The following is a 17,528-nucleotide window of genomic DNA, read 5'->3' as shown; positions in this document are numbered from 1 at the left end:
AAAAGAACAAACGGTGCGGAAATACATCAGTACACGCAATACAGAATTGAATCTCTACACTGCTTAGCACTCAAGCGTTTGACGCTGTTGTGTTTAGTTGCCATATGCAAATCTCCCCCTTCCTACATACCAGCCGATTTTTTAACCAATCACATCGCGTCTTTTGGGATTTTAACCCTTTTGATTGGCTGACAGCTCCACTGCTGCTATAACCTCTTTGTCATTTACCTTACACAATCCTCGAAAATGTCCCTATTTATGAGATTTCTGCATTGAAAATTGTATATATGAGACATCAATAAAGCCATTAAAACATCTTTCAATCTTTATCTATCAAAAACCGTGCGAATTTTCCAAGAAAGGCACGTTTTTCTATGTGTGTTTTAATAAGGACTGTATGAGCCAAGGTTCTCGGTGCGGTCAAACCTCTTGAACAGCAAAGCATAGCATAGCTGCCTGTCATATAGCAATCACACTCATTTGGAGGTCGCTTTGGCGAAACAAATATGTGCTCGGGTGGACACGAAAAGTTGGTCAGTTAATTAGTACGGTGCGACTGCTTATTTGTCTGTTCCTCTGGTCATCTGGCGTACTCAAGCAAGTATTTTCCTGTACATTTCGTGAGAGATCGCTAAAAGAAAACCGACCGTGAGTGAACATGTTGTGCTTGTATCATTCTTGCGGTGACCTTGGACAGTTTTAATAGCGAGCTCTTTTATTTATGACTGATATGTTCCGTTTAATTTTTTTTTTTTCACCGTACGAAACACCCTAACAGAGCAGCTGTTTCTATCGGTTTTAAACTCGGGCTTATAAGCCCCTGTGGCGATACGACGACATCAGCGCTATCGTATTCAAAATAGCAATACGCTATCTTTATATTGGGGTGTGTTGTGTATTCGAGAAAAAGGACCTGTCTCGGTCGCCTTCTCATATCTGATTGGCTCGAGTATGGGTTGGAGTTGATCGTCGCACAAAGGGTACAGTACCGGTTCGTTTCTCTTCAAATTTATGGCAATTTCGGTCGGATTTTCTATGGAATCGTGCTGTTAATGGTCGTGGGAATGTGCATGTTGTCTCCGGGAACGTGTATGTACCGTTTTTATCAACACATTGAGGCCGTTTTACAAGTTTCTGTCGTGTTTTATCAGCCAGTCTGGCGGTGGTACGACCGACTGACCGACCGACCGGTTGAGGCTTTTTCGTATTTTGCAATCAGGGGCTAGCCTACTTGAAAACATGACCGTGGCGATGTGTCAGATTACAATAGAATGTGGGGGCGATTCATACAAACCACCATATATCCTTCTCGTTTTTCACTCGTCTGTTTTTCACTTTTGGTTGTACTTGTAGTAGTGGAAACTGTGTAACTGTAAATCAATCGCTACATACACAACCAAAGTTTCGGTAATCCTGTCTGGATATATTATAACAGCCAGCACTGAAAGTGTAGACAGATCTTTTTGAATTGAAAATTGCGAACGAGTTTTATTTTCTGTAAGTGGACCTTTTACATACACGGCCACGGCGACATCATGAATTACAACACAGCGCTGAAGGATAATTCACTTGTGACGCCTCAGAACCCCTAGGAGATTTGCCCCATTCATAGGTATACGATTATGCCAGGCGGCCTTTAGTGGTATAGGCAGAACGACACAAAGACCATCGATTTATAAATACGTGCGTGCCTAGGTTGTTAACTTAAATAGACCCAGCGCTGCAAAGGCTGGACTAGCTGATAAAAAAACACACACACACACACACCAGAAACAGGAGACGAGAAATCAGCTCCCAAATATTAAAAGTTGAAGTCATCCAGCCTTAAACGAGTTAAATGAACCCCTCATTGTTGTTTCCCCTCTATTAAAAGCTCAATATCCCCCAAATATTTTGCATGCTTGTTAATCATATATGATGTACACTGTGGTATTACAATCCAAATATCCATAAATATAATAATTATTTTTACCCTCTTTTGCCCTTTTGCAGCTGTGACCTGAATTTGAAATAATGTTTGTTGATTAAATACATGCGTATCCACTCAGGCAGCCTGTGGAATTCTCATGGATATGCCATCCTATCTAGCCAAAAGAAACAAGGTAACGATAATGCTTATTTTTTATGTAGGTGTACTGAGATGCTTTTGTTAGAAAAAAAAAAGTTAACAAAGAGACAGACATTTTTTTATGTTTGTAATGTTCATTTGTGTACAGTCACACATTACTGCTGTCTGCAGGGGTCAACTGGAAAATTTTATTTGTAGAATTGTAAAAAAAAAAAAAAAAAAAAAAAAAAAAGGCAGACTGGGTAGTGTTAGTAATGAAAAGGAAGTGGATGAAAAACTCTGATACGGCATTGCTGTATCATAAACCGGCGGAAGTGTAAACACATTACGGTACTGAGGAAACAAAAAAAAAACTTTGCAAATTGCATGCAGGGCAGTTCACCATGACTTAGTGGTTGGTATGTACTGTACATGCTTACCAAGCAAATAAGCCATGCTAACTTATGAGCAATGTACAATAAATGTCCTCTGAGTTGATTGGTCAATGTTTATGAGACTGCCTCTCCAAATGTGGGTGTTAGAAAATAGCCTAGAGCGGAATAAAGAAAAGAAAACTCTCAAGTTATCTGCTACAGACAGCCTTGTGGTCAAAAAAGAATAAAACTCCTTCTGCCTTGGAATGTTGTTTGGAAATGCAGTGACATTTTTTTTTTTAATTTGCATTCATTATGTGTGAGAACATAGGGGCTTTCAATGTAATATGTCAGTCTGATCCACTGTCACCCCCCTGAGTTCACAAGAGAATACAGTTAGAATTGAACACAATAGGGAACGACTTTGCCAAATGACCAGGTCTTTTTTGGTTGCTGTCCTCCTTAAAGTAGAATTTGTCATTCACACTCCCACGAATAAAGTAAAAAAATACTGTTCTTTCATCAAAACCTGACATGTCTGTTGTTGCCATGGCAACGTCTCATCCCTGGTATGAGAGTTCAAGCTGACAATGGTTATGAATAGAGAACTGTCCAGTATACCAACACACATGTATTTGCCCAATATATGACTTTATGCACTTTGTAATTTACTATTTTTACTACCCAGTGAAGCGATCTTTCCTTCAACCATTCCTTGAAACATACAGTAGTATCCTTTCACCTAGAAGAAGAAAAATTGCTCCCCTGTTGACATGTTAAAATCTATATTTCAATTTCCCATTTTTTTGTTCTTTGCTGGCTTTGTAGGTCTTTTATATTGTTGGTGTTGATTTTGTTGTTGGATGGGCTCTACTATATATATATAATAAACCTAGGCAAACAGTCAAAACATTTGACAGTTAACAAACTATTACTCATTATTTGTTGAGATCAGTATTGGCATGACCTTCATTGTCTTACCAAAGCAATATACTGGTACTCCAGCTTCATGATAAAAAAAAATTCCATGTCATGGTATTTTTGCGTTTCACTCCCATTTACATTAACCATGGAAGTAAAAAAGCATGCATTAACCTACTCCTGTTTTTGTGTAAGATTTTATTTTACTGACATGTTCCTGTTAACTACCAATAGTCGCAGCTATATATATTGATTTACTCAACAACATACTACTTAAGACATTATTTTGAGTTTTATGTACACTTAAAATTTAGATCAATGTTTTTTTTAACTAGTGGCAGTTTCACAGAGACTTCCACTTCCTCTTCTACCCCTTCTTGTTTTTCATGCTTAGTTTAACCTTTCGAGATGTCGTTAACACAATGTCAATGGTAAAGGGGAAGCTGTAAGTCCCAGGGAGTGAATGTACCATGAAATTGAAGGGTACCATTGTTTATGCTGTGTTTACAATGCTTATCATTTTTTTTTTCTGTTTTATTTTCTCATTGTACTTTTATTTAGTTAATGAGATGTGCTGTCAGATAACTAAAAGAACTGCTCCATGATTAAATCAAGCTGCCATTTTAGTACCTGCATGTGTCCAAGGAGATTGAATTATCCAGATATTTCTGTTGTCTCATTCAGAAAGCGTTCACACTTTGTTTAGGAGACTTAAAAGAATTAGCCCCCTGGAATTAGCCTTAGAAATAAGACTCACTGTTGTTTAAAAATATCCCTTACAAAGTAAAAAAGAAAAATCAGTACTATTGTTTTCCCACTAATGTTTTCGATGGCAGCATTTTGGGGATATTCGTAAATAGGCTCTTTTTTAGTAACTGTGTGCAGATTCATCAGTACAGGGGTGTTTTTTTTTTTTTTTGTCAACTGCTACCATCAATCAAATTAGGTAAACTGTTGTGAAGCTATAGTAACTATACACACAGCTTTTTAAAGCCCCCAGCCAATTGAAGCCTCCAATTGGCTGTTACATTTAAAAATACTTATGTCAACAATTAATTGCCTATCTACCCCACTTGCCTTTTGTTAGTAGCCCCAGCACTGTGGCAACCTCACACATTCAGCCTTTCAATCTTGTTGCTTTTCTGCTTTTTGCTGAAGGAACGGATTCCATTTTGTATGTATTCTCGTTTAATACTGGGTCTGATTAGATTTCAATGTATTTTTGTTGTAGCGATTGTCCTTTGCCAAAATGACCCAAGGTTAAAACGTGGAATGGGCATTAAATGACTGGCAGGGAGGGTGTTCAGTAAAAGGAAGAGCTTGTAATCTGATTTGTCTGTGATCATTTATAAGCAATTTGACACCTAGTGCTTGGGTAGGATTAATCACTAGTTCTATCAGTGGGAGTTTTCAAGCTTTACTCTTGAAATATGATCAACAAAATTCTGTGGTTGGCTTGTTGCTTGTAACTCACCAAAATTTCTTTGTTTTTATTTTTGTCTGCTTAGTTCTTAATGGTTTATTTCATTACAAACGAGTGAAAAAAAACAAACATGTTTATTGTCATTTTTGTTTTAATTTCATCCTTCTGAACAATAATATTTTGAGAGCATATTATTCTTAACTTTTTTAAAACCATAGATTTGTTTTCGTCATTTTTATATGGTTTCAATTCCAACAAAGTTTTATCAAAAATTAGTGAAATATATTTAAACCCGAAATATAATGTGTTTCATACTAATGCTTATCTTTCTGGGGCAAGTAGGTAAAAAGAAAAAAAAAATCTTTTTAATCTCCAGGTTGGGGTGAATAAAAACACTCGCGCGGTACTTTTCAAAAATTCCACCCTTCACGATTCATTTGACTATTTGTAACTAAATTAAAAATAATTCTACCTTGGGGTTATTTGTGTTTTCCCTGAGTTGGTGAAATGTCCTGTAGAGCGGCCCTTTAATTATGTTTGTGCAAGTTTTACACTCTCCTGCTGTGCATATCTTTTGGAATGGCCTTTAGATTTCACAGCCAAGGGCTGTCAAAGAGCCATGGAGATCAGTAAAAAAAACAGGACACACACACACTGGATGTACTGTTAGTGGGGACAATAACAAATCTGGTGCTTGTTGAAATGTGTTTCCTTTTGACTAGCTATGGAAATGATAGGCATGTCTCACTGTGTAAACTTTTTAATTCACAGGGAGTTATGTGGGTGTTGGGTGGTGGTGGTCAGTGAAGGGGCTGGATATGTGGATTGTCAGTTGTATTTGTGTGTGTGTGTAAACTCTGTCAGCTGTAATTTTATCCCATTACTGTGTACTTTATCACCGACACATAATACATCCACTCCTTATAGTCTATCACTTGGAACTGTGCCAACTAAGGGTCTAGACAGTCACTAGGTTTGAAGCTAGCCCCCTCGGCCTCCCCTCTTGCTGAAAATCAGTGGATTGTCCCACTACCTTATTTGGCAAGCAGGTGCTATGGCTCTTTGATAGGTGTAAATTAGGGATGTTTACCTGCCAAAGTGATAAGTGGAGACTCAATTGATTACCAAGGGTGTGTGTTACTGGTCTGTTATTTAATACTCAAAGGCAGAGGGAGAGTGAGAGGACAGACAGACAGACAGGCAGGCAGATTGGATATGAATAATGTACTATGTATGCCTGTTCATTTCAATAGAAAGGAAATGCCCCAAATCATGCACGAGGGCACGCAGTCAAGCTCAATAGCGTATAACTCAGTATGTCTGAAACTTTGACAGGCCAGCGCTCGGAACTATTACTTGTGTTACTTCATAGTAGTGTGTGTGACTTTTAAAGGATTTGTTCCACCCTCTTCCGTACCTGCTGTTGGACTATGCTACGAAGGTTTTCCCAATGAGGGAGTCGTGGAGTCGCTTCAATGAAACAAAGGTAAACTAATAAGGCTTCCTGTGTTTTTTTTTGTAAACAGTTGGTGAGTCCTGCTCAGTGTGGAAAGTGCTTTATTACGACTGTCACTTTGTGTCATTTCTGCCCCCCCCCCCAATTTTAAAACACTTATTATGAATCATGTTTTTCATTGATTGTGAATCTTTTGAAATATTATTCCATTTATGTATCTACTTTAAAACTTGTGTGTGGTGGACCTTGACAAATACCATCAACAAACTGCCTTCTAAATCTGTCAGTTTTTATTGCTTTAGCTGTGAATATAAAAAGGTGTTATCTTCTGGCTTTGGTTAAAGATGGCCTCTTTAATTCAGCACATCTGACCATTTTATGTTTTAGTCTTTTCAAATTTCTAATTTAAAAAAAGTCTCTTCACAGAGTAAGGTTTTTTTTTTTCATTTGTCCGCCTCATTATGTTTCTGAATACTTTGTGTTCCATTGATACAGTCAATCTTTTGACCTTGTGTGAGGGCTTTTAATATCAGGCTGCTGATTGGCTTATCCAACTCCCAATGCTGTGTTTTGATTCGCTGATGTCTTAGACAATGGATAGCAGTGTTTTTTTGTACTGCTTTGGTACATCAAACAGACTTCTGTTTCCTTTATGTGCCAGTTAACAGAGAATTGGAGATTTATCATCACCTGAAATCTGTATTTTTGCTTATATGCTCCTTACCAGTGTTTATCAAGTTTTTTTAGTTTTTATTGTGTATGTTGTGTGATGTTTGTGGTGGCTGCCACAGCATACAGAACTAGTCCATTGTGTTAATGGGGAAATGTCAACAGTGTGGTTTTAAAAAAAAAGTCTGTAATCTTAAATCACTCCTGTAAGACTGCAGTGGTGATATTATCTCACTCCTTTTAAAAAATATTCAACATAAACAAGGGTCTCGCTCTTTTCAAACTACTTAGTCCTGGGAGTCAGAGCGACTGAAGGTTACTCGTAAGAAAGCCCTTTCCCTGAGCAGCTGAGTTTAATCTAGCGCTGTTTGCTGATTCAACTACAAAGTGCAATCGAGATTCTTTGTCTGCCTCACCGTTCTCGTATTGACCAGCCTTTTAAATTTTAAACATAGCTAGTGGAGCGGAATTGACTATAAAATATATCGCGTCATCTATTCACCTTTTATCAGCCTGAGTGGATTTTTTTCGTTCACCTGTCTCTCTTCCTCAATAAATAAAACCCAATGTCAATAAATACAGTCATGTTGTTTATTTAATATTAGCAGTAAATGTTAATATTCGATTTGTGCAAATATAATTTGTTTACAGTTGGTAGTGTTTCTCAAAAAAAGTCTGCTGTTTTCTATTAAGAAAGTTTATTACACTGAAGTAGCGAATAAAATATAATGCACATTTACATAAAGTAAATTGAAAATGGGGAGGGCTTAGTCCAAATTAAAAAAAGCTTCAACATTCATTTGACTGTAATAAAAAATTTGATGTGCTTGAACAATCTGTGTTATGGTTTTGTGATTGATCATTGGTCAAATAGGATTAGGCTTTGTTTTATTATGAATTGCGTTTTATTTATGATTGGATTGATCATCTTTTCTCGGATGATACAGGATTCTTATCTTAGTTTTGTAAGATTATCAGTCAACCTATTTTGACACCTCAAAAAAGAATGACCCCCTAATATGACCCCCTAGGTCTGAAGTTATTCTATCTTTATTTACTGTCTATATACCAAGGAAAAAATAACATTGCATCTGCGTTATCATGTCTATAAATAGTGTTGTTTTTTTTCAAATCATTTAATGTTATTAATTTAGAATTTTTCTTTCTAAAACAAAACAATTAATGCAATCATTTTACAATATAATGTTAATAAAATATAAAAATTATTCCCAAAGAATTGTCAATCATTCTCGGGTACAATATTAAACCATGTTAACTGACACTGTTCACACTCAAAAAATTGTAAGTGGAAATTTCAAATGCCAGTACAGGCTTTGTGACAGATTAGATTAGATAGAAATTTGTATTTTGCTTGGGTATGACTTTCAGACTGTAATTTAAAAATGCATTTCTACATGTTTTACCCTCTGAAGTATCTTGAACGTTTTGCTTCTCAGTTCTGTATAGCTCTCTTTATGCAGTATACACTTGTAAGCAAATACATTGAAATAAAATGCCAGAACGAGTTTCCAGTTGCTGGGGAATTTTATCTATTAAATGTCAGTGCAGCTGTCTCTCTAGTCGACTATGCTGTAGCATCCCTGGTGGACTTGTTAATATTTTACATTAATAACACGTACAGTGCATTGATTGATGTGTTTTATTTTGGTGTGCTGTCTGCCCACTACATGTGCTGTTGCCAAACATCTCCTACGGTACTTGCAGAGATACTGTGTCTTTTCGGCTCCCCTGAATTAGAATGCACGGTGACTGTCGAAATGCCGGCTACCTGGAGCCCAACTCCTGTTTCCCTTCAGCTATTTCTCTGAGTGTAGCTCCACTCCTGGTTCATTTCATCAATCCCCTAGTAATATTGTTACACTCCTGGTCTTAGTATAAGTAGTTGGACAAGCAGCTATGTCTGTATGTCTACTAATGTCAGAGACTCGATGATTCGCCAATCAACTGCGCATGAAATATCAGTTAATGAAGAAAATTGCTGGTAGTTATTTTTTAAAACAGACAGTTTGTCTAATTCAGTTGTTGCAATAGTGATCGAATTGCCTGCCAGAGTAAATAGCGTGTATGAGGATAAGTACGTGGCGTCTCTTCAATATATATAAAATTTAATATAGGTCTTCTCGTCTACACGCTCTGTGTCTTTAGATCGCCTGAGGGAATGATGTGGGAGTTGTTGGCTCTAGTAAGAGAGTAGTTCTCCCTTTCACATCTCATTTCATTTTGGCTTCATTTTGGCTTCATTGGATCTCGCGAGTACTGACAGATCGTTCTTCTACCGGTAGAGAGGAATTTGATACTGGTTAGGTCTCGCACGTACAATTTTGTCAGATAAATTGTGAAAAATAATTTTTTATTAATCGCTTGCAGCTTTTTCATAAAAACCAAAAACAAACGTCTTTTTTGAAAGAATATTCATAATTGCTAGTTTCCTTTCCATTTATTCTTTTGCACAAAAGGTCTTATAAAGGAAACTGGTGGATAAATTTTGTTAGGTGAAAGTAATGTAAGGTTTAAAATCTGAGAGTATAAAAATATAACTGTTTTCATCCCTCTACTTTAAGTTCATCATCGCAGTTTTTCATATCAGGTTTTCACAATGTACAAGGATATATGGAAAGTGCTCTAAGCAGATTTTTTTTTTTTTTTGGGGCCATCGTTAGTCAGATGGCACCTATTGTTAACAGGCTTTTAGAAATAGAACAAAGGACAACTTTACACATCGTTCCATTGAGAGTTTTAATGCCTTTGTTCCAGGCAATTGCAATTTATGTTTGTATCTTTTGTGTTGGAGTGTATTGCCCCCCATCATTACACACTGTAGCTCCAGGTGCCTTGTCAGCTTTTCTGTTTTTGTGCGTTGCATATAGTTCTAATGAATACTACCTCCCAAATCCCCCTCCCCTAAATAATTTTCAAGAGATTCCTAGAATTTGATTAACCTGCAAGCCACCAAAGTCGTCTTTGTCACCATTCATACAATTTGTCTAAAGATTTGATCAAAACTTGTAGTTGAAGGGAAATGATATCTAACTGGTCCAAAATTAACAAAGAAATTGTAGAAATATATATATAAAAAAAAGTGTAAAATGTTACACACAAATTTTAGCAGGAAAATTTTTTTTACATAATGTTGTAGTTTAAACATGTATAAAATATGTTAAATTTTCCCTTTTTGAAATTGTTGCAACTTAATAGTAATTTGTGATTACATTTTATGCCAGTCTCTCCTCTTTATCTGAAAGAACACAAATGAAATTTTTCACTCCTGCACAAAACCTTGTCATATTTCCCCTGTTTGCTGAATTAGTTCTAATTAATCATTTGTGAAATTGATATAAAACGGTTAAAATAATGGTGAAAATAAATCAAAAAGAAGCTTATAATCCTATTTTTACATTAGAGTTGTTGATGAAGGTTTATATTTTAATTGTTGCCTTTCGCAGTAATACACATAAAAACAGGTGATTTTTATTGAATATTATGTTGTATTGTACAGTTACATTGAGAGTTTATTGCCACTTTATGTGTATCCAGCTTTCTGAGTAATGATGACACGCAGAATGCTGCTCTGAACATATCATGCTTCTCGCGTCTTTGTGTCGTAATAAAAATATACTGTATCACAATTTGATATGAAGAAAGGCTCTTAATACACGTTTCGCAAAAAGATTTATCTGACTATGACTTGCTCACCTTTATATAGTACCCTTCCCCTCCTACATTTTTAGAATGGTTCAGTCTGTGAAATAGAAGTAGTTGGCTTATTATGTAGTTTGGATTTTACTAATCATTTCTTTTATATGTTGTTCATGTAGGTGAAAAATTTAATCATAAAATAAGATATTTTTTGTCAGTTGATAAAAATCACACTTGGTGTTTTTTTTTTGTTATTAAAAAAAAAATTCTAGGATATAAAAAAAAAAATATTTGCTTTTTAAATTTAAGATTCCACTGAGCGTTGTAATAAGTGAAACAACATTCACTGACATAAATATAGAATAATAAAGGTTTTTTTTTTTTTTTTAGATTCCTTGCGTTTCCTTATTTTTAAAATTTGAGTATGTAATCAGTTGGCATAATCCGAACACAGTCTGTGATCATTTGTATTGATTTACCTTAATGCAAGTCAGAGTTCATTTTTTTTTGCCTGCTGTGTTGAACTTATTGGTTATGTTAGCCCTAGTGGAGAATTGCTCATGCTTTGTAATTGGTTCGGAGATTAAGATGACAGCTTGCCAGAGATGAAATAAAGCTTACTGGGGGTCAGGTTGATAAGTAAAAGTAGTTAAAGCTCTATGCTGTTCGTTCGTTCAGTGCGTGGAATGGTAAAAAAAAAAAAATCGCCCGGCATGCTGACCGAGAGCAGCATATGCAATTGAGAGAATAAATCAGTCGGGGCTGGCTGAATCCAAAGCTAGTAGTAGCTGGCTGCTGTCACAGAGCATCATGGGAAAATAGTGTTGAGAATGTTGAAATTGAAGCTTGTAACAAGGATTGCTGTATAGTTCTGTGTATGGGTTTTTGTCTATCAGTGATAAAACATGACGGCAGTCTGGTTGAAGCTGGGGTGTTCACAGAAGGTAAGCAAAATACGGAAAAGAATGAGGGTATTTTTTTTTATCAACAGCTGGGAAGGGAAGCGACGGGTGTGGTGTAAATTAATTTCCCTGCTAATTGGTTTTCCTTTTGAAGCGTGTTCAGACCATTCATTGCTGTAGTGCGGCTACTAATATACACTGTTTTTTTTGTCTTTGCATCAATAATTAATTTACAATAATTTTCTTGTATTTTTTTAAAAACGAATATATTTTTTTTACATTCCCAGATGCTTGTAATTGTTTTTGTTTTTTATACGTTTCAAAATTTTTTTTCTGTACAAGATTTTAAATTATTATTTTTTTTTCCCATGAAGTTTTTATCTAGCTGTTCTATTTGTGGAGCTTTTCCACAGGATTCATAAACTGAGACTGACGTTATCTAAAACACCCTTTCTCTACTCATAATATCCTTCCCCCCAAACCCGACCATTTGAGTTAACATTGCCTACAGCTGGTTTGAGTTTGAGTCTATCAATAGCATGCAGTGGAGAATTAATATCAGGCAGGGCCACTTATCTTGAAGAAAATTAACACCCTGGCATGTAGTATGATGTTTCCTAATTATATGGGAACCAAATGAAGCACTTTGCTTAAGTAATATAAATTTCATTCCATTTCTCCAGAGAAATAACAAATACTACCGTCATCGATGGGCGATGGTTCGCATTGCGTAATTCTTCATTACGCTGACTAAATCATCATTATTACTTTTCTGTATCAAAGATAAACTGCTAAGTAAAAAAAACCTGAAATTGATTTTAAAATATACACAGGAGTACATATTTTTTATTATTGGTACTGAATTCAAATACTTGTCCGGTTGGTCTCAATGAAGATTGACAGCGCTTTTATCCTTCCTATCTTTGGCTTATATTTTTATTGCAAAGCAGTAAGTAACAGGACTCTGTTTTATCCTCGCAATTTAAAATGAGTTAGAAGTCAAACTGATATTGAAGGTAAGGTTTTTTAAATACATTTAGTTACGAAACCATGTTGGTTCTAATAAAAAATCCAGGAATAACTGATAATAAGTAGTGATTCAGAAGCATTCTTGATGGACACAACTGTTTTTTATTGAACATAAAAAAATGACTGTACTGTGTTTGCAGTTTGATTTGAATATGTCACCGAAGGTAAAGTCGGCAGATGTCGCATTGATCGAATACTTGCGGAGTATGAGTAGTTGGGGCAGAGTTGTTTGAATGCGATGTGATGGATTATAGGCAACCACTCATGCTAGCCAGTAGCTGGTTTACCGATAAAAAAAATGGGGGGAGGGGGCATGTTCAGTCAGATAGATATAGATAAACCAACTTTCAAACTAAATATGCAAAAAAAGCTAGTAAGACCAAGTGTATTAGCATTTTTTACGATTCCATTAAATAATCGCAATTAGTTCCTGATTATAAAAAAAAATTGTTGAGATTGGGAACATTTTTTCATGAATTTATTAAAAAAATCAAAATTACACTTCTATTACTGGTCTTTGTTTTAATTACTAAGGAAAAAATAAATCATTCGTCTGAAATATCCCGATTATGCTGTCTGCTCTGTGAGTGGTAGAAAAAAATGCTGCTAAGTATGGAAATTCCATTTGACACAATATCCTGTGATCTTTCTGATAGAGACAGCCATGATGACTACATAATGAAAGCTCCAAGCCCAGGGGATACCATATGTAAATTAAGTTGTTTTCCCTGGGAGAACACATTTTCCAACAGCTTTAATTTTGCTGCTTCTTAGCTGGTTTCAGTCTATATGTAATTAACCTCTACATCATAACAGTGTTTCGTTTGTCTTTCAAACTGCTAGAAATTTCATTTAAGCTTTTGTTATTCTTTATTTAAAAAAAAAAATGAGAAAATTGTGCTTAAATTTATCACCAGATAGGATAATGCGACTAGATTTTACTGTTAACATTTTCTCTCTCACATTTTAATGTGCACCAGATTATTATTTAACGAGCTAATTAATCAATGTTGAATGTTATAAGGGGTTATAAAACTACAAGGATGATGAAGCCAATAACAGTCTTGTGCATGAAATGGATCTTCTGTTTTTTATACAACCAAATCAATAGTTGCAATAATTCACACGTTTTTGACGCGGTTGAGTCGTGATAATTGTCAATTCTATATCTACTCATAGTACTCAAGATGTCATAGTTTATTAAATTGCGTATTCACAGAGAAAATTATTGTATTAATCTGTGTATAATAAAAATATTACTAATGGGATCATTAAAATGATAATTACGAACAAAGAAATCTTTTGTTTTGATATTTTATTTTTTTAGTGTCCAACAAATTTTCTTTGAATATTGTAATATTATTATTAATCGATGTCAGTCGATGGCTATAATCATAAATAATTGTAATGTACCGAATCACAAAATAGCTACATTTTGTCTATAAAAATAAAGGACTATAAAAAAACACTGTTTATTATTGTAACCACTCATGTGCATGACTCAAACCTAGACACACAGGGCACCAAATCGTCTAGCTTTTTATCTACTCTTTAAAAATAAGACGTTTATTCATGACAATTCCAATTGTTGGGGAAAAAAAAAGACTTAGATAAACTCAAAGTAGATCTTATATTCCACTTACTATGTATCCAGTTGAATTATTTTTAATATCATGCATTTTTCATTTACAGGAGGTCTTCTTTTATTTCAGACCCACATTGAAAAATACAACAGTGCTATCATGATAATATCACAGTATAATTTATTTGCTGCAATTTATTTTTATATGATGTAAAAAAAAAACACACATCAGAAATAGAAAGCATGCGTCAACCTGTAATTTTTCGCAAAATATTCAAAAATAATAGTTGCCCTTATGTTCATAGATCCGAGTAATTATAACATATCATTCTTCTTACAAAGTAAAGCTGGTTGTTCATTCACTTCTAATATTTCATAAAAATTGTTATTAACTATTTCTCATCAGCTCCCCTTTCAAGCATGCCAAATCTGGTTTATTGGTACTAAATTGGTAGAGTATATCGTGCATATCTGGGGGCCTTGTATGTAATAGCAATGCAACAATTCATTTGTATATTTACCAGGCAGGTGTATTATGGGTAGGGTTTAACTTCCCGCCAAAATTTCTTGTGCAACATTTTTTCCCCCAGTAATTTTTGGACCAAATAGTAATCATTTCTGATTTTCTACAGATCTTAGGCAACATTCTCAACAAAAGTTGACTTTTTGGTATAATAAACGATTACCTAAAAATAGTTCATTTTTAAAAATGGCTGCCATATTAAATGTTTATTAGAAATATCATTCAGACATGACTTCATTATTAATTGAAAATAATCTACTGGCAAGGTCAAGGTATGAAAGTAAGATCTCATAGGACTGAATATTATAATATGTTAAGCTATTCAGGGAAAATGAAAAAAAAAAAGTGACAATATCATCCATGCTTTTCATGCCTGCAGTTAGCAAATGCTTTTGTTGTTCTAAAGCAACTATCAATTTTTAATTGCGGGTTTTCGAGAAAAATCCTATTTATACAAATTTTTTAAGACTGGTATCTGCTTCCTAAGTTATTTTAAATTTATAGAAATTTAGTTGCCACATAATTTACTCCTTGTAAATATCCGTATTGTCGATGGTTATTACGAGTCTGACAATTTCTTTGTCCGTTCTTTGCATTTTTTTTTTACTGAAATACTTAAAAGGATTGAATTCTCATGAACAATTATTGTTATTTGATATGGTATTAATAAAAAGTTAATTATAACACAAATTCATATACAAATGATGTATTTTACAAGCATGGTACGCAGGTAGTGTCCGCTGTAATGGCAGTGAAAGTAAAATACAGTACTTTTACAAAATTTATTGTTAGAAATTTAGTAAACATTAAAGTTCAATTTTAAAAATATAAATAAATACAATGTGTTATTGAAATTGACAAAAACTTGTCGGAGCATTATTTGGTTTTACAGAATTTTTATTAACCTGTCAAACTATGAGCTATTTATTTTTTGGCAAATTTTGTGTAAAATCCTCACAAAAAATCTGCGAGAAATAAATTTGTCGCTTTACAAAACACCGATCGAGCGAGTTGAATTAACTTTCAATCATAATGGTCTTGTATGTTGTACCACTCTTCAGCCTGCCTCTATGAAATATGATAGCGTTAAATCTTTAATGTTAATGTCTGACCTTTGACATTTCACCCTAGGAGTGTTGTACATTACAAGTAATTTATCATTTTACTGTACAGACAATAACCATTATTGAAGTAATCTGCAATCCAAGTCATCTGTCAAGGCTACTCGCATCTATATTATAAATTTGAAACAAAATGACTTCAAGTCGTGGAATATATTTCTGATTTTTTGTTGTTAAACTTTATCTTTCTTATTTTCAATAATTTAAATATTTAATATGGTATTTCTGCTGCCATGAGGATAGAATGCGATGAATGATAGTGAATCGGTATTATATATACATATTATATATTAAATATTATTTTAATCCAAATAGGCTTATCTCCACCTGTACTATGTTTCATTATTTATCCTTCTACTAGTACAGCTCAAGGTTATCTTGATTCCATGTTCAGACCAACAGGATATCTCTTCGCAAAGACACTTTTTTTTTTGACAATTCCTGTTTTTCATTTAAAAAAAAAAAAAATCTTTTTCAGAGTTGTGTTAAATTAAATAAACAAGATAAGAGCAATATGTTGGCTGTTGTCAGTAGATTGTCTAGTGCTAATATTTGCAATAGAGTGTCACTTCCTCCTGTAAAATAAGATCAAGTGTGATGAATATATATATATACATATACTGTGGAATACTTTATTTTCGCTGAAAAGGCTTTTTGTGTGAAATTTATTTTCACTGATTTTGATAAGTTTAATGTGAAATATAAGAAAAAAAGTATATTCGCTGGATATTATTTTTTATGGAATCATCCCTTCAGCGAAAATAGCGAAAATAAATTCCAAGCGAAAATAAAGCATTCTACAGTATATTGGGGGGGGGGGGGTCTAAACAGGAATAATGGCTATCATTGATAACTGGGTACATGTCTTTGTCTGTGAGATTAACATTAAATTGCCACCAGGACCCTAGAGAACAGGGTGAGCTTTTGTCATTTGCCGACTATTAATCTCTATGTCCTTGATCCCACACCTGTTAAAGAGTTACATTTTTTTTTTTTTACCTGACTCTATTTATTTATCACTTCTGTATCTCGGATTTTTATGTTACCATAGCGAGGTTACTAAGCAGTTAACAGCCAGAGAGTAGTTCATGTTTAATGCCAACCATGTGTGTAGGGTTACAAATATTAGCTTCTAAACATGTCAGTTTGTTGTTTGTTTCTTAACCTGGCATGTCGCAGCGTGACTCATTCATGTCCAATCTCAGTTCCTGAACCTTGCTATCGCAAACGAGACATGTCATCTTGGATTGGTGTCGGCGTCGGCGTTGGTAGCCTAAGCGATGGCAAATTTGTACATGTATACTGAAAATAACTACTCTTTTGTTATTTTTTTTGTTTGTACATTGAATAGGTGGGCCCCTGCTGTTGAAATGGGGTTAGTACCATGTGTCAATGCCATGTGATTTACCATAGTAAGCTCACATATTTTAAGTTGGGGAGAAAATAAATTTTTACAGGAGTTCCACTCATTACATTGACCATAAGCTCGGCTTGGTTTAGTATGAATATCATTATTCTCATTGTCCCTGTCTGACCCAGTCTGGTTAATATGGTTAATGATTTATTATCTGCTTTTAAAATGTTAATTAATCATTATTAATAAATTTTGGACTGTTTGGATATGGTGAATAAAATTCTGACAATTATTCTTGCATGTAAATTAATACATTTTTAGAAATAGAATTATTGAAAATTAATATCTAATTGAATAAAACCGAACCTTATGCGTTTTATAAACGCAGTGATGGTTAAAATATCAATGTTGTATTGGAGAACTAATTCCGAAGTTGTTAACTTCACTTCTGAAGTTGTGGGCATTTTAGT

General features: G+C 34.4%; 1 protein-coding gene across 7 annotated transcripts in view; it reads left to right on the top strand.

Moving 5' to 3' along the window:
- The first annotated feature begins 425 nt into the window (after positions 1 to 425).
- Positions 426 to 17,528, top strand: part of LOC100366695 (zinc finger protein 608-like) — a 36,341-nt gene continuing 19,238 nt past the window's right edge. Inside the window, exons 1-2 of one of the 7 annotated variants that reach the window (XM_085507042.1) lie at positions 426 to 597; positions 1,993 to 2,102. In XM_085507042.1, coding sequence (XP_085363168.1) covers positions 2,067 to 2,102 — 36 coding nt within the window. In that variant the 5' untranslated portion in view covers positions 426 to 597; positions 1,993 to 2,066. Of the gene's footprint in view, positions 649 to 759; positions 1,090 to 1,992; positions 2,103 to 5,874; positions 6,252 to 11,301; positions 11,492 to 17,528 lie in introns of those variants that run through there. The other 6 variants (XM_085507040.1, XM_085507041.1, XM_085507043.1 and 3 more) reach the window with 6 other exon arrangements.

The sequence above is a fragment of the Saccoglossus kowalevskii genome, chromosome 13 (genome assembly GCF_978046115.1).
Source record: "Saccoglossus kowalevskii chromosome 13, keSacKowa6.1, whole genome shotgun sequence".
NCBI classification, from domain to species: Eukaryota; Metazoa; Hemichordata; class Enteropneusta; family Harrimaniidae; genus Saccoglossus; species Saccoglossus kowalevskii.
This window is presented reverse-complemented; position numbering and strand designations above follow the sequence as displayed.